Source organism: Lepus europaeus, chromosome 10 (assembly GCF_033115175.1).
Source record: "Lepus europaeus isolate LE1 chromosome 10, mLepTim1.pri, whole genome shotgun sequence".
NCBI classification, from domain to species: Eukaryota; Metazoa; Chordata; class Mammalia; order Lagomorpha; family Leporidae; genus Lepus; species Lepus europaeus.
Genome location: NC_084836.1, coordinates 69,795,770 through 69,822,413, shown reverse-complemented (window position 1 = coordinate 69,822,413; position 26,644 = coordinate 69,795,770). Strand labels below are relative to the sequence as shown.

General features: G+C 47.7%; 1 protein-coding gene across 2 annotated transcripts in view; it reads right to left on the bottom strand.

The window, feature by feature from the left end:
• Positions 1–24,957, bottom strand: part of ATF1 (activating transcription factor 1) — a 65,140-nt gene extending 40,183 nt beyond the window's left edge. Inside the window, exons 1-2 of one of the 2 annotated variants that reach the window (XM_062203681.1) lie at positions 24,705–24,957; positions 15,041–15,130 (exon numbers count right to left, since the gene is read on the bottom strand). In XM_062203681.1, the coding sequence (XP_062059665.1) occupies positions 15,041–15,124 (84 nt within the window). In that variant the 5' untranslated portion in view covers positions 15,125–15,130; positions 24,705–24,957. The remainder of the gene's footprint in view (positions 1–15,040; positions 15,131–24,704) is intronic. The other variant, XM_062203680.1, reaches the window with a different exon arrangement.
• Between the last annotated feature and the right edge of the window lie 1,687 nt (positions 24,958–26,644).

The following is a 26,644-nucleotide window of genomic DNA, read 5'->3' as shown; positions in this document are numbered from 1 at the left end:
TCTGTCTCTCCTCTCTGTATGTAACTCTTTCAAATAAATAAATAAATCTTTAAAAAAAAGCAAACAAAAATAAAACATTATCTCACTATGATAAATAAAAACTAGTTCTACTTATTGTAATTTTATATTTTTGATTTGAAAACAAACAACATGTAACAATGTAAAAACCAACAAACTCCTTTCCACCTCCAAAGCCCTCACAGAATGGCTCCTACCTACCTCTGCAGCTTGGTATCACACCTCATTCTCCAAGCTCTGCCCATGGTGGAGACTGACAATCCCTTCTACTCCCCATGCTTCCCTCCACCACAGGTCCTTGGCACAGGACACTTCCCTCACATGCCCAGAAATGTGTCTTCCCTTTCTTTCTGGAAAGTTAACACTTACTCATCCTTTAGATCACTTCCTCAGGGAAGCCACTCTATTCTTGAAAAGGACAAATTCTCTATGATGGTTTCTCCTTATCTTCGCAGCATTTCTCAGGGTCACGGGTTTTTTTCCAAGTGAGTGTCAGGCCCGTGTTTTGTTTCCCCTTCTTAACAGCAGGAGTTACAAGGGAGAGGAACTTGTCTCTTTTTGCTCTATACTGGTATTGCTAGGTTCTTAATCCAACTGGCATATAGGACACTAAATAAATCATTGTTTAGTGAATGAACTATCTCCTGATTTTGGACACTATATATCAGTGAATTCCTACAATTTCTTCTTCCATTTTTCTAACTTCAAGTACTTAAATTCTAGGCTTTCTTGCTTCAGGACATTTCACCAGATTTTAATTTCCAGCCAAACAACAGTGAAGAGTGGGATAAGAATGACGCATTCTTAGCTTCCTTGGGCCCACACGGCCAGGGAGAAATGTTTTCTGTTCCAAGTTCTGGTAAGTCCATTCTCTTTGCTAAAAACCCACTTTGCTTCTAGTCAAGGCTCTAACTTTCAAATGAGAAACCTGATGACTTTGAATTCAGGACATGAAAATTAAAACATTCTGGGGCGGGCACTGTAGCACAGCTGATTAAGTTCCCACTCGGGATGCTTATATCCCGTATCAGCGTGTCTGGGACCAATTCTCACCTCTACTTACAATCTAACTTCCTGACAATGTGCACCCTGGGAAGCAGCAGATGATGGCTCAAGTACCTGGGTCCCTGCCAGATGGAGTTCCTGGCTCCCAGCTTTGGCCCAGCCCAGCCCTGCCTATTTGTGGGGCATCTTGGAGATTGAAACAACGGATGGAAGATTCCTCCCATCGATCGCTCTGCCATTCTGACTTCCAAATAAATAAACTTCAACTAAATTAAATTATTCATCCATGTACCACTTAAAGGGATCTGTAAAACCACCAGTAATGGAAAGGTATCATATTTTAAGAAACAATACACTGAAGAATTGGAAAGGGAATGAACAGACATTTGGCCTAGTCATTATGACACAAGTTAAGACCCCCATGTCCCAGGGCCAGCACTGTGGCACAGCAGGTTAAGCCCTTACCTGAGGAACCGGCATCCCGTATAGGCACTGGTTTGAGTCCCACATGCTCTACTTCCTATCCAACTCCCTGCAAATGCACTTGGGAAAGCAGTGGAAAATGGCCCAAGTGCATGGGCCCCTGCACCCACGTGAGAGACCTGGAAGAAGCTCCTGCCTCCTAGCTTCAGCCTGGGTCCATCCCTGGCTGTTGTGGCCATCTTAGGAGTGAACCAGTGGATGGAAGACCCCTAGCTCTGTCTCTTCCTCTCTCTACCTGTAACTCTGCTTCTCAAATAAATAAATATTAAAAAAAAAAAAAAAAAGACCCCCCATGTCCCACACTGAGCTTCAATGTTCAATCTATAGCTCTAACACCTGTGGAAAACCTGCACTGAGCTCCCAGCTCCTGGCTTTAGCATGGCTCAGCCCCAGGTGTTGTGGGCATTTGAGGAATAAACCAGCAGATAGGAACTTGCTCACTCTTTGTATCTCAAATAAATAAATACTTTTTCAAAAATACTATCCTGGAAAGGATAGTGGTGGTGTCAGATAAGCAAATCCAGGCAATCTTCTGACCATCAAGAATAAAAGTTTGAGATTAAACAGATTAAGAGACCCAATAAGTGTTACACATGTGCTAGGTTCTATGCTAGATTCACATTGCATGTGCTAAGCCACTCTGTAATCACCCGTGAACAGGCTTTGGAGAACAAAGACTCTGAACGCTCATGACTTCTGTCAGCATCCATGAAACCAAGGTCACAGACAGCCAATTAGTCTCTCCAGCACCAATTACAAAGAACTAGATGAAAATATTTCAAATATTTTGTTTTGTGAAAGTTGATGCCAATATGAAACTGTCCTTGTCAAATGCAGCCAAAATTGGAGCCAGGAGGTTATGAAGTGGGAAGGTTGATACCTGCCTAAGGTAAGTATTGTCTCAACTACTTTCTAAAGGCCCAAAAAGATTTCTGCTCATTCTGCACTCACCTCATGCTTTGTATGCCTGGCACACAAGCCCAAGGTTCTGTAACAATTTATCATTAACATTCTGTAGGAAAGCAACAACTCAGACAAGATGCTCTGGACAGAACACTTGCCAAAGGCGCCTCTATCAAAGAACAGGTGCCAACTGCTGCCTTGGGTCCCCCAAGCTACTTTGTATCCAAGTAGCTTATGCAAATTGCTCCCTGACACAAATCAATAAAGCTTTCCTCTGAGCAATAATAATTAAATAAATAAGTCGCTCCCTTTCTGCCTTCAAATATGCCCCCTTGCTTCCACCTCCTTGAGCAGCTAGTGCACAGTTTACTATCGCACATCGTATTCCCAGTGAAGTGCAAATAAAGGTAATTACTGGGAGAACCTCTCTGTGATTGCTATTTACTATCTGGCAATGATTTGTTCTTAAAAATTTGACTTGGGCCCTGCACCCCATGGGAGACCAGGAGAAGCACCTGGCTCCTGCCATCGGATCAGCGCGGTGCGCTGGCCACAGCGTTGGAGAGTGAACCAACGGCAAAGGAAGACCTTTCTCTCTGTCTCTCTCACTGTCCACTCTGCCTGTAAAAAAAAAAAAAATTTTTTTTGACTTAAAAAGGGGCCGGTGCTGTGGTGCAGCAGGTTAACGCCCTGGCCTGAAGCACCAGCATCCCATATGGGGGCCAGTTCGAGACCCGGCTCCACTTCCAATCCAGCTCTCTGCTATATGGCCTGGGAAAGCAGTGGAAGATGGCCCAAATGCTTAGGCCCCTGCACCCATGTGGGAGACCCAGAAGAAGCTCCTGGCTCCTGGCTTCGGACTGGTGCAGCTCTGTCCATTATGGCCAATTGGGGAGTGAACCAGCGGATGGAAGACCTCTCTCTCTGCCTCTCTTCTCCTCTCTCTGTGTAACTCTGACTTTCAAATAAATAAATAAATCTTTAAAAATTTTTTTGCGGACCGGACCTGCGAGCGGCGCCGTCCCCGGGGAGCAGCTTGTGGAGGCCCTGGCGGGTGCGGAACTGCGACTTGATCTCCGCACAGTCCCCCATGGCGGCGCCCTCCGCGCCCCCCCCCGGGCCCCGCAACAGCCGGACGGCCGCCCGCCGCCAGGCCCCCTGCCGGAAGCCGCTGGACCGCGCTGGAAGAGGTGGGGTCGTCGCCCCGGCGACGCCAAAAAAAAAAAATTTTTTTTTTTTTACTTAAAAGCACGATTTTAGGGGCAGGTGCTTAACATAGCTGTCAAGTGCCTGGGTTCAACTCCGAGCTCCAATTCTGATTCCTGCTTCCTGCTAACACACACCCTGGGAGGCAGCAGTTGACACTGAAGTATTTGTGTTCCTGTCATCTGCACAGGAGCTCTGGCATGAGTTTTGGGCTCTGGTTTCAACCTGGAACAGCTTGTAGGTATTTGGGGAGTGGAATGGAAAATCTCTATCTCCATTACTTTCAAATAAAATTATTCTTTAAAAAGGAAAACTTGAGGCCAGCACTACCATATAGTGGGTAAAGCTGCACCCATATGGGTGCCAGTTCGACTCCCAACCGCTCTACTTCCAATCCAGCTCCCTTCCAATGTGCCTGAGAAAGCAGCGAATGATGGCCTGGGTACTTGGGCCCCTGCAACCATGTGAGAGACTTGGAAGAAGCTCCTGGCTCCTGGCTTCAGTCTGACCCAGCTCTGGCCCTTGCAGCCATTTGGGGAATGAGCCAGCAGATGGAAGATTTCTCTCTGTCTCTCCCTCTACCTCTCTGTAGTTTAGTCTTTCAAATAAAAAATAAATTAATCTTCAAAGCAAACAAAAAGCAAAACTCCACACATACACACAAAGAAGAGAGAGTAAGCATATGGGGATTGTGGAAAAGAAAAAAAAGATACATGGGACAAAAGCAAAAGAAGAAAATCATCTAGTTTTGTGTCATCTGAAAAAAGGCTGTAAAGACAGAAATAAGGAGGTGGCTAGATAAAGAGAAAGATCAACTGTCACACCCTTCTGATCGGGAGAAACAATTCTCCGCGGGATTCTTGGGTTTTTCCGCATCTTCTGACCAAAGGCACCGCCTGCCTTGTTCAGGACTATCTTTTCAAGGATGTTTGTACAGTGAACAAGCCTTGAGAAAAAAGGCATCTCCCTTCAGAGCGAGGGGTAGATTTGTTTGCCATGCAGAATAATAAAGATAAATGTCTGCCTCCAGGGCAAAGGTTGGACAAGTGTGCCAGCAGATCTCTTTAAGAGGCTGGCATTTTCTTGGGCCAACATTGTGGCGCAGAGGGCTAAGCCATCACCTGTAACCCCTTAGTGCCGGTTTGAGTCCCAGCTGCTCTACTTCTGATCTAGCTCCCTTCTAATGCACCTGGGACAGCAGCAGAAGATGGCCCACATACTAGGTAGGGCCCCTGCCACCTACGTGAGAGACCAGGATGGAGTTCCAGGCTCCTGACTGTGGCCTGGCCCAAATCCAGCAATTGCAGGGTGAATCTGGGGAATGAACAAGCAGATGGAAGATCTCTCCCTCTGTCTGTCTCTGTCTCTCCCTCTCTCCTTGTAACTCTGCCTTTCAAATAAATACATAAATCTTAACAACAACAACAAAAAGAATGAAAGAAAGTTTGGAGTTTCCCAAGCTTGGTGTGCATTAGCAATGTCGCAAACCCACTGCAGGTGACCTGAGAAACTCTGCATCCCCCAGTGGACTCAGAGGGCAATGTAACTGGGGCAAACGTGAAGCTCACGTGTCTGCAGTGCCGTGAGTGATAGTCTCCCTTCTCTAAACCTGAACTCTCATGTCTTCTGCCAGCATCCACGAAACTGAGGCAAACTAGCTGATTAGCCTACAAGCAGGGCAACATCTCAGACCCTTTGTACAGCTTGGTACTTCTCTGTCCTTGGCCTCACTTATATTCTGAAAGTTCTAGGTTCTAAATCCTCAGGCCAAAACCTGAGACAGAACAATAACAAATAAATATGAAGAGTAGGAGCTGGTGGTGCGGCACAGTGGGTTAGTGGTGCAGTGCCCCAGCCTGCAGTGCAGGCGTCCCATGTGGGATGGAGTTCCAGCTGGAGTCCCAGATGCTCCACTTCTGATCCAGCTGCAGCAGAGGATGGCCAAGTCCTTGGGCCTCTGCACCCACGTGGGAGGACCGACCCAGAAGAAGCTCCTAGCTCCAGGCTTCAAATCGGCTCAGCTGCAGCTATTGTAGCCATCTGGGGAGTGAACCAGCAGATGGAAGACCTCTCTCTCTCTCTCTCTCTCTCTCTGTGTGTAACTCTGACTTTCAAATAAATAATAAATATATATATATATAAAAAAAAAAAGAAAGAAAATCCCACTGCCTTAAAAAATTTAAAAAAAAAAAAGACACCCATGTCCCATACCAGAGTTCTTGGGTAAGATTCCCTGCTCTTGATCACAGCTTCTCATCAGTACAAACCCTAGAAGGCAGTGATGAAGGCTCAAGTAATCGAATCCCTATCACCCATGTAGGAGACAGGGACTGAATTTCCGATTCAGGGGATGAACACCAAGCCTAAGGAAGCTAGACGGAAGTCCATGTTCCACAGTCACTACAAGACTAAGCCAGGATTCAAGCCAGGTCTTCTGACTGTAACTGTCCTTTGCACTAAGCAAGGCTGCCTCTCGACCTACACACAGCCCATCAGTAAATGGAATTCATCAAGCACTGAGGCCCTCCTCTTCCTGTGGAGGGTAACACTGGGCTCTCCTTTGAGCAGCACTGTCTCTTCAACATCCTCCTGCCGAACATCCAGCTTGCAGACTCCACAGCGACAGACTGTCCTTGAGGCAGTCACATTCTCTTATTTTTTTTTTAAAAAGTGTTTATTTATTGGGGCAAGCATTGTGACACAGTAAGTTAAGCCACTGCTCTGGGGCACCCGCATCTCCTATGGGAGTGCCAGTTCGAATCCTGATTCCTCTACTTTTGATCCAGCTCCTTGCTAATGCACCTAGGAAGTACCTGAGTTCCTGCCACCCATGGGAGAGACACAGATGAAGCTCCTGGCTCTTGGCTTCAGCCTGACCTAGCCTCAGTTGTTGCCATCATCTGAGGAGTGAACTAGCAGATACAAGATTGATCTCTGTGTCTGTCTCTCTCTTTCCAATAAATAAATAAATAAATAAATCCTTTTAAAAAATATTTATTTGAGAGGCAGAGAAACAGATAAAGAGAGGGAGAGAGAACTCCCATCTGCTGGTTTACTCCTCAAATGCCCACAATGGGCAGAGCTAGGTCAACACTGGAAAATGTAAACTCAATTCAAGACTCTCTTGCAGGTGGCAGGCACCCAGTTACTTGGACCATCACCACTACCTCCCAGGGTCTGCATTAGCAGGAAGCTAGAGTGAGCCAAAGGGCCAGGTATCGAACCCAGGCATGCCAAGATGAGATACAGGCGTCTGAACCAATAAGCCAAACACCACCCACCAGCATGCACGTGCTCTCTCTCCCACTCTCTCTCTCGCTCTCATACACACACACACACAATTTAGAGAGAAGATGAGAGTAGGCGGGGAGAAAAGAGAATGCTCCCATCTGATGGTCCACTTCCCCCCATCAAATGCTGCAATGGCCAAAACTGGGCTGAGGCCACAGCCAGAAACATAATCTAGGTCTACCATGGCAGGTGGCAGGCACCCAATTACTGGAGCCATCACCACTGCCTCTCAGGTCCTGCGGTGGCAGAAAGTCAAAGTCAGGAGCGAGAGCCAGCAATCAAACTCAAGCACTCCGACAGGGCACGCAGGCACCTTAACTGCTAGGCTAAATGCCTGCTCCCACTTGTTTAAGATTTTAGAACCAGGGTACCAGCAGTGTGGCACAATGAGTTACGCCACTGTTTTGACGCCAGCGTCCCATATCAGAGTGCCAGTTCAAGTCCTAGCAACTCTATTTCCAATACAGCTTCCTGCTAATACACCTGGGAAAAAGAGGAAGATGGCCCAAGTACTTGAGGCCTTGCCCACCTATGTGGGAGACCAGGATGGAGTTCCTGGCTTCTGGCTTCAGAATAGCCTAGACCCAGCTGTTGGGGCCATTTGGGGAGTGAACCAGCAAATCTGTGTGTGTGTGTGTGTGTCTGCTTCTCCCATTCTTTGTGTCACTCTGCCTTTCAAATAAATAAATCTTTAAAGAGGGAGAGGGAGAGGGAGAGAGGAAGAGAGAGATTTTAGCACCAGGATCATTCTATTCTCTCCATATATATATATACACTCGTGGCATAACTTGTGCATTCCATATACAACACCCAATATCCTTCCACGCTCTGATTTTGGCCTTCTCGCCTCCAAAGCCTGGTCTTTCACCTCCCTCAGCTCCCCACTCCGTGTGTCGTACCTCGCAGATTCTCAGCTACAGGTGGAGGCTTAACTCACTAGGCCACAATGGCAGCCCTCATTCTTTATTTCTAAGATCCCAGTTTCTCTTGGCTTTCCTTCTACTTCATTGACAACCCCTTTTCAATCTCCCAAACACCAAAAGGTTAGAAAGCCCTGGTCTCCTGACCTCAGGTCTGACTGTACTCACCCCGAGTAAAGTCATCAAGTGACCAAGTATGCCTGTGGCACATGAGCACCTTCCTAGTCCTTGGGTGCCCTGCCCTGTTTCTCTCCCTGCTCTTTTTCCCCCTTTTTCCATCCGGGCAATTGCTGTAGATCGATCTGAAGCCCAGAGACCCTTTCCTCAGCCACATTAAGTGTACTAATGAGCCCAAACACCCCTTCACCGTTTGTCAGCGTTTTTTGGTAGCCTTTCCTCTGACCTCCACACAGGTCCCACAACCCTGCTGAAACTCCCCCTCTGTTCATGCGCATTATCTACTTTTTCCAGCTAGAGCCTTTAACGTATTTTTCATTGCTAACTTAATTCATGATCTGACAGTGTAACAGTTGGTCATCCTGAGTCTGATTCTGGTTTTCTTTTTTTGATACCTGACAGTGACTTGCTTTTTTGGGTTTATGTTCATAATTTTTGCCTAAATGTTGGACACCATTTATAAGACAGTAAAGACTGAAAATATTTCTGCCTGGATAGTATTTTTGCCTAGAAACAGGTACACCTCTTCTCCCAGGCCATTTAGTGTCAGGTGTGCTGGAGGGAGGGACTGAGTCAAGTTTCTTTAAGAGCTGAGCTGGGCCTGGGTTTCCTCGTTAGGATTACCTTAAGGGTAGCAGCTTCAGGTTCTCCTATGGGACTTGCTTAGGGTAGGGCCGCTCGTCAGCGGGTTGTTCTCAGGGCTCTTGCATCTCTGCGCATCGTCTGTCCCTTCCTCAGGGGTAGCAGATCGCTGCTGAGACGTCCTCAGTTGCCGGGGCCCTGTCTCTGCCTCAGTTAGAACCTGTGCCCCTGCGCTGCAGAGTGGAACTTTCTCCCAGTAGAGGATGGTTTCCTGTCCTTTCCTCAGGGTTGTCAGTTTTTTTCATTTTATTTCTCCCAGAAAGGATTTATTCTCTTTCCCCAGCTGCTTAAAGCTCCCTCCGCCCCGGCCAGGAGAAAAGGTCCTGGCAGGCCTGTACCACCTGGCCAGGTTTCTCTCTGGTCTCTCTTCCCTCAATCCTTCTCATGAGCAACTGATGGAGACCTTGCAAAGGACTCTCTAAGATGGTGTGAACTGGGGATGGCACTGTGGCACAGTAGGCTAAGCCTCGGCATGCAGCATCAGCATTCCATATGCGCACCGGTTCCTGTACCAGCTGCTCCACTTTCGATCCAGCTCCCGGCTAATGGCCTGGGAAAGCTCTAGAAGATGGCCCAAGTGCTTGGGCCCTGGGAACCATATGGGAGACCCAGAGGAAGCCCCTGGCTCCTGGCTTCAGACTGGCCCACCTCTGGCTGTTGTGGCCATTTGGGGAGTGAACCAGCAGATGGAAGACCTCTCTCTCCGTCTCTCCCTCTCTCTGCAATCCCACCTCTCAAATAAATAAATAAAATCTTCAAAAAAAAAAAAAAAAAAAAAGAGGATGTGAACTCTCCTATGCCTGCAGCTCTAAAAGGCTGTATAACCTCACGGCTGCCTACACCTGGACTTGAGCAAGTCATTAAAAATTCAGCTGAATTCTCTTCCCCTAAACAACAGCCCTGCCTCCTTTCTGTGATCAGCCACAAAGGAGGCAGGTCCATATCCTGCCTCACAGGTCAGGAAGTTATGATTTTGTAGATTATAAAACTTATTCTGATTTTAGGGTAGAAAAACACTCTTTCTAGCTTTTCACATCGTAGGCAGAAGTCAGAAATCATTTCCAAATTTTTATTTATTTTTTCAACATTTATCTGTTTATTTTTATTGAAAGACAGAGAGAAAAATCTTCCCATCTGCTGATTTACTCCACAAATGCTCGCAACAGCCAGGGCTGCTCCTGGCCAAACCCAGGATCCAAGAATGTCACCTGGGTCTCCCACGTGGGTGGCAGGGACTCAAGTGCTTCAGCAGTCACCTGCCTCCCAGATGCATTAGCAGGAAGTTGAGTCAGAAGGCACAGGGAAGGGCCAGCGAGATGCTGTAGTGGGTAAAGCTGCTGCCTGTGACACCTGCTGCATCCCACATGGGCGCCAGTTCGTGTCTCAGCTGCTGTACTTCTGATCTAGCTCCCTGCTGATGTGCCTGGGAGGGCAGCGGAGGAGGACCCAAATGCTTGGGTCCAAAGGCTGGCGGTGGCTTTATCCGCTCACTATACCACAATGGCAGCCTGACTTTCAAATAAATAAATAAATCTTAATAAAAAAAAAAAAAATGATGGCAGCCTTCAGCTAACAGTCAGCAAACACTGAAGTTTTCACTCCTACAGTCACAATGAAACGAATTTTGCCAAAAAACTAAGTAAGCTTGAAGGCAGATTCTTCTTTAACCTATTCTAAAGTTAAGAACTCAGCCCCGCCTGTTCTAGTCCCGGATGCTCCTCTTCTGATCCAGCTCTCTGCTATGGCCTAGGAAAGCAGTGGAAGATGGCCCAGGTCCTTGGGCCCCTGCACCCATGTGCGAGACCTGGAAAAAGCTCCTGGCTCCGGATCAGCAAGGCTCCGGCCATTGCAGCCATCTGGGGAGGGAACCAGCAGATGGAAGACCTGTCTCTCTGTCTCTAACTCTCTCTGTAACTCTTTCAAATAAACAACTAAATCTTAAAAAAAAAAAAAAAAAAAACTCAGCCCTAGCTAACATCTTGAGTGCTTGGTGAGGCCCCAGTGCAGAGAACCTAGCTAAGATACCCTGACCCCACAGTCAATGAAAGGTAATAAATTTGTGCTTTTCCACTAAGTTTGTGGAAATTTGTTTAGAAGCGAAGAAAATGGATAGTATTACACACTTAACACACCTAAAAGCCAAATTCCTGATTACCAACATCCCCCAAAAAGAAAAGCAAGAAAAATTCAGGAAACAGCAACCCATTCTTACAGTTACCCAAGTCAAAAACTGCAGTTAAACTCTTTTCTGAAGCTCTACATGCAAAATAAAATTTTTTTAATTAAATTGTACATCTGATCCAATAACAAACACCACTGGCCTCACAAGCAAATCCAAAACTGACTTCATCTCATCACCACCATTGCTACATCCTGGTTCAAGCCACTGTCCACTCTCATGTACATTACTGTCAACACCTAAAAAATTGGCTTTTCTGCTTCCACTCCAGAAAATAGAGTGATCTGTTTAAAATACTGGTCGGACAATGTTTTCACTTAAAATATCCCAGTGGTGGGGCTGGCGTTACATGGTGCAGCAGGTTAAGCTTCCACTTGTGACGCCCACATCTCATGCTGGGCACTGGTTCCTGTCCCTGCTTCCAATCCTGCTCCCTGCTAATGTGCCTGGGAAGGCAGCAGAGGACCACCCAAACGCCTGGCCCCCCCATCACCCACATAAAAGACTCAGATGGAGTTCCAGACTTCTGACAGCAGCCCAGCCCAGCCCTGGCTGTCGCAGTCATGTGGGAAGCGAAGCAGCAGATGGAAGATCTCTCTCTCACCCTTTCTCTTTCTCTCGTCACTCTGCCTTTCAAATAAACAGTATAAAATAGTAATAATACATACATATATATATGTGTGTATATATATAAATATAAACGTATATGTGTGTGTGTGCATATGTGTGTGTTTTTCCAATGGTTCTTGTCTCTCCCAGATTAAAACACAAGGATCTCAGTGGCCTACGAGGCCTACCCCAGGCTCTGCCCGCACTCATCCCTCTCCCGACGCAGAGGCCACTCTGCTGTTCCTTGTCCATATCAAGCACGTATCAGTCTCTGAGCACAGACAGGACTTCTCTAATTAACTTGCATAGCAAGGGCACGTCTCCCTGGCCCCAGCAACAACTCCCGCTCATCCTGCCCAGCTCTATCAGGTAAATACGTCAGCACATATCACCAGCTGATATCTGTTCAGCTGCCGATAACTACAAAAACTGCAACTTTTGTTCAGTGCTATGTCCCCATCTTATACTCAATTATTGTGTCAGACTCTGCCTCCCTACAGAATTTAGAGTAAAGTATTTAAGCCACAAGAATTTGGATATAAAGCCAGTAACATAATTTTTAAAACCACCATTAAATGATTGACCATCTAGGAATTTACTTAATTCTTCCTCCGTAAGTATGTTTCTGGAGACACTTAGAAAATATTCACATCGGCCAGCGCCACGGCTCAGTAGGCTAATCCTCCACCTTGCGGCGCCGGCACACCGGGTTCTAGTCCCGGTCGGGGCACCGATCCTGTCCCGGTTGCCCCTCTTCCAGGCCAGCTCTCTGCTGTGGCCAGGGAGTTCAGTGGAGGATGGCCTAAGTGCTTGGGCCCTGTACCCCATGGGAGACCAGGAGAAGCACCTGGCTCCTGCCATCGGAACAGCGCGGTGCGCCGGCCATTGGAGGGTGAACCAACTGCAAAAAGGAAGACCTTTCTTTCTCTCTCTCTCTCTCTCTCTCTCACTGTCCACTCTGCCTGTCAAAAAAAAAAAAAAAAAAAAAAAAGAAAGAAAGAAAGAAAAGAAAATATTCACATCTAGGGGCCGGCACCGTGGCTCACTTGGTTGATCCTCTGCCTGCGGCGCCAGCATCCCATATGGGCACCGGTTCTAGTCCCGGCAGCTCCTCTTCCAGTCCAGCTCTCTGCTGTGGCCCAAGTGCTTGGGCCCTGCACCCGCCTGGGAGACCAGGAGGAAGCACCTGGCTCCTGGCTTCGGATCGGCGCAGTGTGCCAGCCGTAGCGGCCATTTTGGGGGTGAACCAACGGAAGGAAGACCTCTCTGTCTCTCTCACTGTCTAACCCTATCTATCAAATAAAAAGAAAATACACATCTAAACAAACTAGCTGAAATATAGAAATTAACTGAATTAAAACTATTTTGTAACCAACTCCATTGCTTGTTTTCTTAGGTGCTTCCTTAATGATAAAACTGGTTCTTTTAATGTATTTTCTTTTAATGTATTAAAAGGAGGTCTTACATATCATAAATTATAGTTATGCCTAATTGCTCACAAAAGATGTATCATTCTTGGGGCTGGTGCTGTGGCACAGCAAGGTAAAGCCCAGGCCTACAGCGCTGGCATCCCATATGGGCGCTGGTTCCAGTCCAGCTGATCTTCTTCCGATCCAGCTCTCTGCTGTGGCCTGGGAAAGCAGTAGAAGATGGCCCAAGTCCTTGGGCCCCTGTACCCACATGTGGAGTCTTCTTTTGGTTAGCTTTCTGTTAATAGAGCCCTTTACAGAATGTTTCTTTTTTTGAGAATACTCAAAAGTATATTATACTAAGTAACTGCTGAACCAGCTTGAGGTGCTGTCTCTGAAGCATTACTCTTGTGGGAATCTTCCATAATCAACTACAAGAGAAAAAAGCCAGGAAGAAGCTCCTGGCTCCTGGCTTCAGATCGGCGCAACTCTGGCCGTTGCAGCCATTTGGGCAGTGAGCCAGCAGATGGAAGACTTCTCTGTCTCTCCCTCTCTAACTCTTTCTAATAAATAAAATAAATTTTTAAGAAGAAGGAAAAAAGATGTATCATTCTTGTGTGCTTCTTTAAAGTTAATTATTTCTCAAAAAAAAAAAAAAGTAAAATTAACTTTGAGATGCAATGACTCTGAACAGCCCTTGTCTCGACTGTTGAGGAACAGTTTTTTTTTTTCCATGCAAACTGCTGAACTCTTTACTTAGTATAATATACTTTTGAGTATTCTCAAAAAAAGAAACATTCTGTAAAGGGCTCTATTAACAGAAAGCTAACCAAAAGAAGGCTCCACATTATTTTCACAGTACCACCTGGAGAAAAATATTGCTGTTTTTCACCATACAGCCGAATACTAGGGAGGGTGTGTCAGGGCTGAAAGAGCAGCCCTGTGGGCCCCTGCTTCTCACAATTTTTGGTCATAGACCCCTTTAGACTCTTGAAAATCACTGAGAAACAAAAAACTTTCATTTATGCGGCTCCTATCATATCTAAAATAAAAATAAAACAATTATAAATATTCAACAGCCCATTTAAATATAATCAAATTAATTATATGTTAGCATAAATTATACATTTCCATTAACATAACTAGACTTTCTCAAAATCATTAGTGAGGGAAAGGTTTTAACATTTCTGCAAATCCCTTTGATGTTTGGTTTAATAGAAAATAACTGAATTCTCTTATCAAATCCTATGATAAATATACTGCTCTCTGTTGCGTTGGTTGAGATACATGAAGACATCTACCACAATGCAGTTAGAAATGTAAGGAGTGTTGTTAGTGGCCTTTTCAGAAAACTGTAGATATTGTTCGATAACACAGCATAACTCAGCAAGCCATTGTTCTTATAGTTTATGTGCTATGCATGTTCACACAGCTTGAACCTTACACATTCTTTTAACATTAAAATGTGCTGTTCTGTCTTGTACTCTGAATGGGCCTCATACCCATGCATCACTGGGTAAGGTAGCTTTGTATCTAAAAAGTCAGTTAGCGCTACATTCATGAAGGTAAATATAAGTTTTCTAAAATTCCAATTTTTTGCTTAAAAGTTCAAATCTTATCACTGCCAGCAAATACCGTCAGCTAATTATCTTGAAGTCTGTCAAGATGCATGGAATACACAGTCCAGAATAAAATATATCAATCCTATAATATACAAACCCGTCATTTTACTTAAATTCTCTAACATGCTTATTTTCCAGTTCAGCAAAAACATTTCCTATGTATTGTGATAAATCTGCTTATAAAGATCATTTATATCTCTGTCTCTCCTCTAACTCTGCCTTTCAAATAAATAAATCTTTTTAAAAAATCATTTAGTCTGTTTCAAGTTAGCTCAAAAGTCAAATAATTTTTCACTTTTGTCTGAAGTGGCAACAAAATTAGACAAAAAAATGTAAAAAATTGTGTATCATGTAAGGTCAAATCTGTTTCTTCATGTTTTGAGAAGTGCATACTGAAACAACTCTAACTATACTTCATATAAAACAAAACAGAATGGTCTTGATCTCAATCAAACCCAAAGTCTTTTTCCTTGACTTTTTTCTTTGAATATTAGTACTATTAGATAAGTTAGATAAATCTGCATACAGACAGCAGATTCCCAACCAGCTCAATATTTTGGCTGTTCCCTGCCTTACCTGTTGAGAAATATGAGCTCCCTGAACTGCTGAACCAGCTTGAGGTGCTGTCTCTGAAGCGTTACTCTTGTGGGAATCTTCCATAATCAACTACAAGAGAAAAAGTCAGTAAAAATAAAGGTGCTATAGAATACTATGCAGTCATGTCAAAACCGATCATTTGCTTGCCTCTATGGAACAGAACTGGTAGCTATGGTGTATAGGAGAAGAGACTTTTCGGGGCTGGCGCTGTGGCTTAGCGAGTAAAGCCGCTGCCTGCGGTGCCGGCATCCCATATGGGCACCGGTGCGAGTCCTGGCTGCTTCACTTGCGATCCAGCTCTCTGCTATGGCCCGGAAAAGCAGTAGAGATGGCCCAAGTGCTTGGCCAGCACCTGCACCTGTGTGGGAGACCCAGAAGAAGCTCCTGGCTCCTGGCTTCAGATCGGCGCAGCTCCGGCCATTGTGGCCAACTGGGGAGTGAACCAGCAGAAGGAAGACCTCTCTCTCGCTCTCTGCCTCTCCTTCTCTATCTAACTCTGACTTTCAAGCAAAATAAAATAAATCTTAAAAAAAAAAAAAGAGAGAGAGACTTTTCCTGGCATCTCATTTAAAAATCTGACCCAAAGGAACATGTTTAAATTTAATAAACAGCACATATATTCATCAATTACTATGGTTAATTTAAAATATTATTCCACTCAACAAGTATGACAACCTCCCTGGACACATGCATTCCCTTCTCTAGCTTAGAGAACAGCTTCCAACTGCACGCATAGTTTGACATAGAGAATTTACTGAGTAAAACCTGATCAAAAAATAAAACTGTGCCTAAAGAGGTTACACAGAACCAAATGATTAACTGCTTAATATGCAGGCTGAGGGACCGGCATCATGGCGCAGTGTAAGGTTAAGTTGCCACCTGCAGCACCAGCATCCCGAATGGGTACAAGTCCCACTTGTCCCATTTCTGATCCAGCTCCCTGCTAATGTGCCTAGGAAAGCAGCAGGCAGCAGAAGGTGGCCCAAGTACTTGGGCCCCTGCACCCATGTGGGAGACCCAGATGGAGTTCCTGGCTCTTGGCTTTGGCCTGGCCCAGCCCCAACTGTTGTGGTCATTTGGGGAGTAAACCAGTGTTTGGAAGATCTCTTTCTCTCTTTCAAGTAAAATAATCTTTTTTTTTTTTAAGAAAAGGAATATGTAGACTGAGTAAGAATGAGAATAAACAGGTTATTTAAATATGATCAAATATGTAAATAGGGAGAGAACTATCAACAAAAAAGACTATTAAAACATTCAGATACAATTTGAGGTTTTTATGGTTATATGCAAAGATAAAAAAAAAAGAGAGAGAGGGCTGGCCAGCAAGCCTAAGAAGATGTTCAACATCACTAATAATTAGGAAAATGCAGGCCAGCGCTGCGGCTCACTAGGCTAATCCTCTGCCTTGCGGCGCCGGCACACCGGGTTCTAGTCCCGGTCGCCCCTCTTCCAGGCCAGCTCTCTGCTGTGGCCAGGGAGTGCAGTGGAGGATGGCCCAAGTCCTTGGGCCCTGCACCCCATGGGAGACCAGGAGAAGCACCTAGCTCCTGCCATCGGATCAGCGCGGTGCGCCGGCCGCAGCGCGCCTACCGCAGCGGCCATTGGAGGGTGAACCAATGGCAAAAAGGAAGACCTTTCTCTCTGTCTCTCTCTCACTGTCCACTCTGCCTGTCAAAAATAAAAAAATAAATTAGGAAAATGCAAACAAAAGTCACAGTAAGGCATCTTTTCACAACCACTAGAACAGCTAACATTGAGCCAGGCATTGTGGAACAGCGGGTTAAAAGCCGCCTCCTACAACGCCAGCATCCCATATGGGTGGTCAGTTTGAGTCCTGGCTACTCCACTTCTGATCCAGCTCCCTGCTAATGTGCCTGGGAAAGCAGTGGAGGATGAACCAAGTGCTTGAGCCCCTGCACCCATGTGGGACTGGGATGAAGCTCCTGGCTTCTGCCTGGCCCTGCCTCAGTGGTGGTGGCCATTTGGGACCTAAACCAATGGACAGAATATCTCTCCCTCTCTCTGTAACTTTGCCTTTCAACTAAATTTAAAAAATAAATCTTAACAACAACAAAAAGAATGGCCCAATATTAAAATACAGAAACAAAGGATCCAGCCTCCACCTGTGGCACCAGCATCCCATATGGGTGCCAGTTCGTGACCCAGCGGCTCAACTTCCGATCCAACTCCCTGCTAATGCACCTAAGAAAAGCAGAAGATGGCCCAAGTGCATGGGCCCCTGAACCCACGTGGGAGACTCAGAAGTTCCTGGCTCCTGGCTTTGGATTGGCCCAGCTCCAGCCATTGCGGCCATCTGAGGAGCGAACCAGAGGATGGACGGCCTCTTTGTCTCCCTGCCTCTGCCTCTCTGCAACTCTGCCTTTCAAATAAATCAATCAATCTTCAAACGAATAATAAAAAATAAAGAGAGGGCAACTAGGTACCTGCTCCTTAACATCACTGACTTAATAAACCAAGTTTAAGCCTCTATGTCCATTCCTCTTCTTTTTGGAAATCAGAAAACATTCACTGATAACATCAAGATTCATGGCAGCACTGCAGGTGGCAGCTTCACCGGCTATGCCACACACTGGCCCCAAGACCAGGATTGAAATTGTTCGCAGTCACTGAAAAATGACAAAGGGCAAGCACTTGGCACAGTGACTAAGACGCCAGCTGGGATGCCCACACCCAATATCAGAGTGCCTGGTCTGGGTCTGGGCTCTGCTTCCTACTCCAGCTTCCTGCTAATGCACACCTTGGGAAGCAGCAGGTGACGGCTCAAGTGTTTGGGACTGGACCACCACGAGCGGAGACGCCAATCTGAGTTCCTGGCTCCTAACGCTGGCCTGGCACAGACCCTCTGCTGCAGACAGGCATCTGAGGAGTGAACCAGCAAACAGAAGATCACTCTGTCTCTTTCAGATAAAATAAAAACTAACAAGGGGGTGGGTGTTGTGGTGCGCCAAGTTATGCAGCTGCTTGGGAAAGGTGTATCCTGTATCTCAGTGCCAGTTCAAGTTTGGTCAAGTCCAGCTCCTCTACTCTACATCCAGCTCCCTGCTAATGTGCCAGGAAACAGCAATGCCATGTATTTGAGTAGTCTCTGCCACTCAAGTGAGAGAAAAAGATGGAGTTGCAAGCTCCTGGCTCCTGACTTTGGCCTGGCCTAGCCCCGGCCACTGTGACCATTTGGGGAATGAACCAGCAGATGAAGATTGAGCTCTCTAACTCTGCTTTTCAGAGAAATGAATCTTAGGGAAAAAAAAAAAAGAGAGATTTCCATATCTCACTCTATCACTGTGCTTTTCAAATAAATCAGTAAATTTTTTAAATGAAAAGCATATTTAAGTAGCACTCTGACATCAGAATTAACCCTGAAGGCATTCTGGTCTGGCTGAAAAGCCCAAGAGAGCATTTTAGGCAAGGAAAAGCCAAGACACAAAAAGTGTCCTACATGAAGGATCTCCGTGAGTGAGACCCCAGTGGAGAGAACAGGCCATCAAAGGAGGACGTACTTTTCTCTGAAGGGAGGAGAGAACTTCTGCTTTGCTTATGGCCTTGTCTAAATACAGGAGTCTGTAGATTTAAAAGATTTAAAAGGCCTCCACAGCCTAGGCAGCTCATGTCAAGGCAGCTCAGGGGATCACTGAGGTCATACATAAGAGTGTTAATTGTAAATTAACAACAGGAGTCACTGTGCACTAACTTCCCATGCAGGACAACCTCTGTCCTTAGAGTTGTATTATGAGAGTTAATAGTAAAACTTGTTCTCAAAGATTTACTTTAGTGTATTAAGTGGAGGATATTCTTAAGTTTCATCAGTCTAAGTGCTTGCAAAAAAAGTATCATTCTTGGGTTCTTCTTTAAAGTTAATTTTCTCAAAAAAAAAAAAAAAGAATGCTTTAAAAAAGAAGTGAAATCAACTTCAAGATGCAATGACTTTGAACAGCCTTCTCGACTGTTCAGGAACAGGTTTTTTTTTTTTTTTTCATACAATTTGTTGAACTCTCTAGTTAGTATAGAGTTAATCTTATGGGTATAAAGTTAATTGAAAATAGATCTTAGTGAAAAATAAGACTAGAACTAGAAGAGGGAGGAAGAAGATAGTTGGGAGTGTGGGTGGGAGGGTAGGTGCGGTGGGAAAAATTATTATATTCCTAAAGTTATATTTATGAAATGCATGAAGTTGGGGCCGGTGCTGTGGCGTAGCGGAAAAAGCTGCTGCCTGCAGTGCTGGCATCCTATATGGGCGCTGGTTTGACTCCTGGCTGCTCCACTTCCAATCCAGCCCAGCTCCCTGCTATGACCTGAGAAAGCAGAAGAAGATGGTCCAAGTCCTTGGGCCTCTGCATCCACGTGGAAGACCCAGAAGCAGCTCCTGGCTCCTGATCGGTTCAGCTCCAGCCATTGCAGCCAATTAGGGAGTAAACCAGCAGATGGAAGAGCACCCGCTCTCTCTCTCTCTGCCTCTCCTTCTTTCTCTGTGTAACTCTGCCTTTCAAATAAATAATCTTTAAAAAAAAAAAAAAAAGAAAAAAGAAGTGCATGAAGTGTGTATTCCTTAAATAAAAGGTTCCTTTGGGGGAAAATAAATAAATAAATTTGCCCCACACACATAAAAAAAAAATGAAAAGCATGATAAGTGTGGCATTAGCCTTTTTCCTAATTCAGAAAATTTACCACAGGGGGGGAAAAATGGATGACAAATCTCAACCTCAATATTGTCAAATGTCTCTTCACTCTATTTCCAGTTTTTGGAAAGTCAGAACCACACTGTAAGGGTAATTTTGTATCTTTATATCGTTTCCACTCATCACAAATACCTTCCAGGTTTTAAATACGAACATATTTAAAGGCTATATAATATATCAAAGGAATGTACGTCATATTCTTTTCCAAACAAAATAATAGTGTAATGAACATCTTTCTTGCTTAATTAAGATTGCAGGCACAGGGCCAAGGTTCTCGGCAAGAATGCCCCTCGGTGCGAGTGAGCCTTGTGCCTCAGCAGGGCCGGCATCCACCAGGGCGCCTACATCCCACATGGGAGCACTGGCTGGAGTTCCAACTACCCTTCTGACTCCGCTCTCTGCTAACGAGTTTGGGAAAGCAGATGACGGCCCAAGTATTTGGAGCCCTGTCACCCACATAGAAAACCTGCATTGAGTTCCTGGCTCCTGACCTCAGCATGGACCAGCCCTAGCTATTGCAGGTGTGTGGGCAGTGAACCAGCAGACAGAAGCAGGCACGTGCATGCTCTCTTAATCGCTCGCTCGCTCGCTCTCTTTGTGCCAACTCTGTGGTGTAGCAAGTAAAATTGCTGTCTGCAACGCCAACATCCCATATGGGAGCCGGTTCATGTTCTGGCTGATCCACTTCCCATCCAGCTCCCTGCTAATGGCCTGAGAAAAGTAGTGGGAGATGGTCCAAATGCTGGGGTCCCTGCCACCCATGTGGAAGACCCAGGAGAAGCTCCTGGCTCCTGACTTGTCCCAGTGCAGACTGTTGCAACCATTTGGGGAGTAAACCAGCGGCGGATGGAAGATCTCTGTCTCTCCCTAATTCTGGTCTGAAATAAATAAATCTTTTAAAAAAAAAAAAATCTCTATAAATAAATCTTTAAAAAAAAAAAATCTCTGTCTCTCCCCCTCTCTGTGTCACTCTACTTTTCCAATAAAAAAATAACTTTTAAAAAAGAGAATTCTAAGGGCTGGCACTGTGGTACAGCAGGTTAAAGCCCTGTCCTGAAGCCTCAGCATCCCATATGGATGACGGGAAGTAGCAGACAGAGTCCTGGCTGCCCCTCTTCCAATCCAGCTCTCTGCTGTGGTCTGGGAAAGCAGTGGAGGATGGCCCAAATCCTTGGGCCCCTACACCCACGTGGGAGACCTGGAAGAAGCTCCTGGCTCCTGCCTTCGGATCGGTGCAGTTCCAGCTGTTGTGGCCATCTAGGGAGTGAACCAGTGGTTGGAAGACCACTCTCTCTGTGCCTCTCTCTGTAACTTTGTCTTTCAAATAATAAAATAAATATTTAAAGAGAGAGAGAGAGAGAGAGGTTTCTAGCTATCAGGAAACCATGAGAAAATAGGAATTTTTAAAAAAATATTTACTTGAGAGACAGAGTTACAGTGAGAGGGAGAGACAAGAAAGGTCTTCCATCCGCTGCTTCACTCCCCAAATGGCCTCAATGGCCAGAGCTATGCCAATCCAGGAGCTTCTTCCGGGTCTCCCACATGGGTGGCAAGAGCCCCAGCATTTGGGCCATCTCCCACTACTTTTCCCAGGCCATTAGCAGAGAGCTGGAGCAGAAGTTGAGCAGCCTGGACTCGAACTGGCACCCATTTGGGATGCCAGCACCGCAGGTGAAGGCTTAACCTATAATACCACAGCATTAGCCTCAGCAACAGGAATTTTAAAAAAGATCATTACTAGGGCCAGTGCCTGGGCAGAGAGGGTAAGCCTCAGCTTGTGGTGTCAGCATCCCATATGGGTGCCAGTTTGAGTCCAGGCTGCTCAACTTCTGCTCCAGCTCCTTGCTAATGGCCTGGAAAGCAGTAGAAGATGGCCCAACTACTTGGGCCTCCTGTACCCAGTTGGGAAACCTGGAAGAAGCTCCTGGCACCTGGCTTCAGATCAGCCCAGCTCCGGCCGTTGTAGCCATTTGGTGAGCGAACGAGTGGACAGAATTCTCTTCTCTCTGTCTCTGTAACTCTGCCTTTCAAATAAAAAAAAATAAATCTCTAAGAAAAAAAAAAGTGCTTAGGGGCCAGCACTGTGGTAAAGCCACTGCCTGCTGTGCCAGTATCCCATATGGGCGCCGGTTCACCTCCCGGCTGCTCCACTTCTGACCCAGCTCTCAACTATGGCCTGAGAAAGCAGTAGAAGATGGCCCAAGTTCTTGGGCCCCTGCATCTGCGTGGGAGACCCCAAAGAAGCTCCTGGCTCCCAGCTTTGGATCGGCACAGCTCCGGCTGTTGCAGCCATTTAGGGAGTGAACCAGCAGATGGAAGATCTCTGTCTCTTTTTCTGCCTCTCTGTAACTCTTTCAAGTAAATCAATTAAAAAAAAAAAAAAGGTTTAATATAATAAATTTTGTTGGGGCCAGCGCCATGGCTCACTTGGTTAATCCTCCGCCTGCGGTGCCGGGTTCTAGTCCCGGTTGCTCCTCTTCCAGTCCAGCTCTCTGCTGTGGCCTGGGGAAGGCAGTGGAGGATGGCCCAAGTGATTGGGCCCTGCACCCACATGGGAGACCAGGAGACGCACCTGGCTCCTTGCTTCGGATCGGCGCAGCTCCGGCCATAGTGGCCATTTGGGGGGTGAACCAACGGAAAAGAAAGACCTTTCTGTCTCTCTCTCTCACTGTCTAACTCTGAAATAAGTTTATAAATAAAGAAAAATAAATAAATAAATGTGTGTGTGTTTTCTATAAAAATAAAGCCCTAGGCAGCATGTGTAAGTGGGGGCACAATCAAATCCCAAGGGAAGTGCCAACAATGGGAATGAACTGGGGATCAGAAATGGAGGCAGTCTATGATCTTACTCGCATAGACAACGAAAGGGAAGGCGGAACATCTTTAAAAAAAAAAAAAAATGGCAAGGCTTCCATAGCCTTGGCAGCTCACGACAAGAGCCAAGAGCCTGGGGTGATCGCTGACGTCACAAATAAGAGTGTCAATTGTTAAATCAACAACGGGAGTCACTGTGTACTTGCTCCCCATGTAGGACCTCTGTCCTTAATGAGCTGTACTATGTGAATTAATGGTACAACTACTCTTCAAACAGTACTTTATACTTTGTGTGTCTGTGTGGGTGCAGACTGTTGAAATCTTTACTCAGTATAGAGTTGATCTGCTGTATATAAAGATAATTAAAATGAATCTTAATGAAGACTGGGATGGGAGAGGGAGTAGGAGGTGGGATGGGAGTACGGGTAGGAGGGCGGGTATGGGGGGGGGGGGGGGAAGAATCGCTATATTCCAAAAGCTGTACCTATGTAATTTGTATTCATTAAATAAAAGCTTTCTTTAAAAAATGGCCAGAAAGAAACATTATAACCTAGGCAGTAAACTAAGCTTTTTAATGTCATCTCCTGATTCCTATTCTAGCAATGTATAAATTGAGCCTCAAAGAAATTGTCAGGTAGTGTGGCTCTCACTTTAAGACATGAACGCGAGACCTGAGGCCAGAACTGGTTTACTCCAAAGTCCTGTTTTTTCCCTTCCACATGGCCCCTCTTCCAGGAAAAGCCTCAGAGCGAGCTTCTCTCCGCTCCAGTCACCCTTTCCCTAAAGCTGTCCCTGCGGCCTGCACACGTTTCTAATGAGGCTGGGGAATGCTGCAGGCCCCCGGGGGTTCGGAGCCTGTATCACGGGAATGCTGGGAACGCAGCGAATGCGCGGGCCCAGGAGACCCAGAGTAGTATCAATGAACGAAGTCACTGCGACCCTGTCTCCTGCTCCCTGTCTCCCGCAGAGCTGCTCCTATCGGTCAGGATCTCTTTCATCTCTCCGGTGCGCCCGCCTTGCCTTTCCTGGACGCCAGAAACGCTTCTCCCTCTGCCAGAAACCCTACGCTGCGGCTTCTTCACCTGGCCTGCTTCTGAACTATTTCCCCAAACTTCCCCAGCCTGGTCAACAGCCTTGGGGCTGTAGAACCCCAGCAACGACAACCCGTTCACCCCATGGCACCTGTCCCAGTATTGCAAGCGGCCCGGTTTTCTGCCTCAATACCGGAAACAGAGGGAGTGAAAGACAAAAGGGATGCGGCAAGGATTAAAGCAGGACTTCCCCCTGGCTTTCAGACACGGGGCGACGCGGGCACGGGAAAGCCTGCAGAGCCAGCCACATCCCACGCTGCAGTTGGAAATTCAACATAAATAAGGAGCGTGATGGGGTCGGGGGGGGCAAGGCCTGTGCGGTGGGGAGCGCCGCCTGCCGGCCACGCCGCGACACCGCGCCGACCCACGCGCGGGGGCCACCACGCACGCCGCGCGCCGGGACCCCAGACCCGGACGCGAGCGCAGGCTCTCGAGGACCTGTCGGCCCGGGAGCCGCACGCACGCGTGTTTCTGAGGGGCACGGGCCTTCGCGCCCCGGGCCCGTCCTTCCTCTCGATCCCAGGTGAGGACGGCCCAGCGGAGAGGCTGAAAATAGCCTGGGAAGCCTTCCGGGCGCGCGCTCGCTCCCGCTCCACTATTCTTAGCCCCGCGCTCTCGCACGGCTCGCGCCACCAGACAAGCCAACAGCCTCCCAGTTCAGACGCGTGAGGCGGTGGAAGCGGCTGAGGCGTGCAAACGCCGACGCTCCGCGGTGGGAAACCCACGCCGGGGCCGCCCCGAGGGTCTTCCCCAGCCCTCCGGGACCCCCCTCCCCACAGCAGCTCCGAGGGAACCGCGCGGAGGTCAAGGCCAAGGCCGGGCTGTCCCGGCAGGCCGCGGGCAAGCCTGCGGCTCCGACTTGGGCTTAGGGCAGCCGACGAGCGGGGACGGCGGCGGAGGGCACCGGAAGCGCACCGGGCCGGGTGGGGGGGCCAGGACGACGGGCGGCCCCACCCCCTTCCGCCGCGCCCCTCCCCCGCCGCCCGCGCGCCCCGCCGCCCGGGGCCGGGGGGCGCCGAGGCCCCACCCCCGCCCCCCACTTACCTGTGGCTGCCGCCTCGCCGCAGTCCGGGGCGGGAACTTCCACTCCCCCACACACACCCCTCCCAGATGGAGCCGAGTTCACTGCCCACTTCCCCACCCCCTCCTCGCGCGCTCTCCCCCTCCTCGAGGGCCAGGCGGGGCGGGGAGACGCGGTGTCGCCGAACGGCCCCGCAGTCCTAGGCGACCGTGTCCGCGGCACTCGGGGCCGCCACGGGCGGCATGATCTCGACTCCGGGCCAGGGGCGGGAGCGGGAGGGGCGCCGCGGAGGGTGGAAGTGCGTGGGGGGCGAAGCGGGGCGGGGCTCCGTGCCGGCCGCCGTCCTGCGTCATCGCGTCTCACGTGACGCGCCGCGCCGCCATCTTGGGCCCTCCAAGCCGCGGCGTGGGCGTTGCGCGGTCGGGAGCCGCGGTCGCTAAGCTGCTCGCGGGCGGGTTTTTGTTTGTTTTTTTGTTTTGTTTTGTTTTGTTTTGTCTTTGGTTAGCACACTGGGCGACTGCGTGCTCGGGGTTGCGGCGGCGGTCACCCCCTGACTCGGACCTGCACCTGCACCTTTGAAGCGCCTGTTTGCTTGCTGCCGGTTACTTTAGCCTTGCGTTGTGTCCTTTAACCCACGAAGGGACATGCGCTGTCATAGAACAAAATTTTATCCCGTCGTCTAGGGTTTTTTTTTTTTTTTTTTAGAGATTTATTTATTTGAGAGGCAGAGAGAGAGAGAGAGGTCTCCCATATGCTGGTTCACTCCCCAGATGGCCAGAGCTTTGTCAATCCGGAGCCAGGAGCCAGGAGCTTCCTCCAGGTCTCCCACGTGGGTGCAGGGGCCCAAGGACTTGGGCCACCTTCTGCTGCTTTCCCAGGCCATAGCAGAGAGCTGGATCGGAAGTGGAGCAGCTGGGACTAGAACCAGCGCCCATATGGGATGCCGCTTCTGCAGGGGACAGCTTTACCCACCCTGTTTTTGTTCTAACATAAGACACTTTAAGGTAGAGAAACTTACATACAGGCGAAGAACGGTGCTGTCAGATCGTAGAATGACGCAAGTTGACTTTTGAGCTCCTCCAGGTGCCCAGCACAAGAAGAAGCTAAAACTGGCACACAGTCCCGCGGGCTCTTAGAGTTCACACCCATTGTGGTGCCAGTTAACAGCTCCTACATGGTGAGCTCGATAAGCCAGCCCAGCATACAAGACGGACCAGCTGTCAAAGCTGGAACACTACCACTGGCTTCATCTCTGAAAACACTTGCCCACGTCCCAAAGGCTGCAGAGTCCAAACCTGGGGCCCAGAGGCCCTCCTCTGCCTCCTGCCTGCTGGATACTGTCAAGAGTTACTCTGCCAGGCACTCTTGGCTGCTGTCATTCACTCAGCAAATGCTGTTTACAATCAGAAGCTAGAACTGGGAGCCAGCATTAGGGGGCCTGGGTCTGAATCCTACTCCTCATTCTGGCTTCCTGCACCCTGGCAGGTAGCAGCTGAGGACTCCAGCATTTAGGTCCTTGGCACCCCCATGACAGACTGTGGGCGTGGCCCAGCCCCAGCTGTGGGGCATTGAGGAAGTGAAGTAAGCCAAGTCTTCCTCTGACTCAAACACAAATTTAAAAAATTATATGTTGGTCTAGGAAACAGCACTGCGGCAAAGTGGGTTCGGGTCCCGGCTATTCCACTTCCAGTCTAGCTCCCTGCTAACGTGCCTGGAAACTCAGAGGAAGATGGTCCAAATACTTGGGCCTCTGCCACCCATGTGGGAGACCAGGATGGAGTTCCAGGTCCCTAGTGTCAACTTGGCCCGACCCTCGCCGTCGCGGCCATTTGGATATATAAGGGAAGCAGCAGATAATTAAAGTATTGAAAAAAAGAAAAGAAATAAAGTATTGAGTCCCTGCTGCCCCTGTAGGAGACTAGATGGAGTTTATAGCTCCTGGCTTCAGCCTGGCCCAGATGCA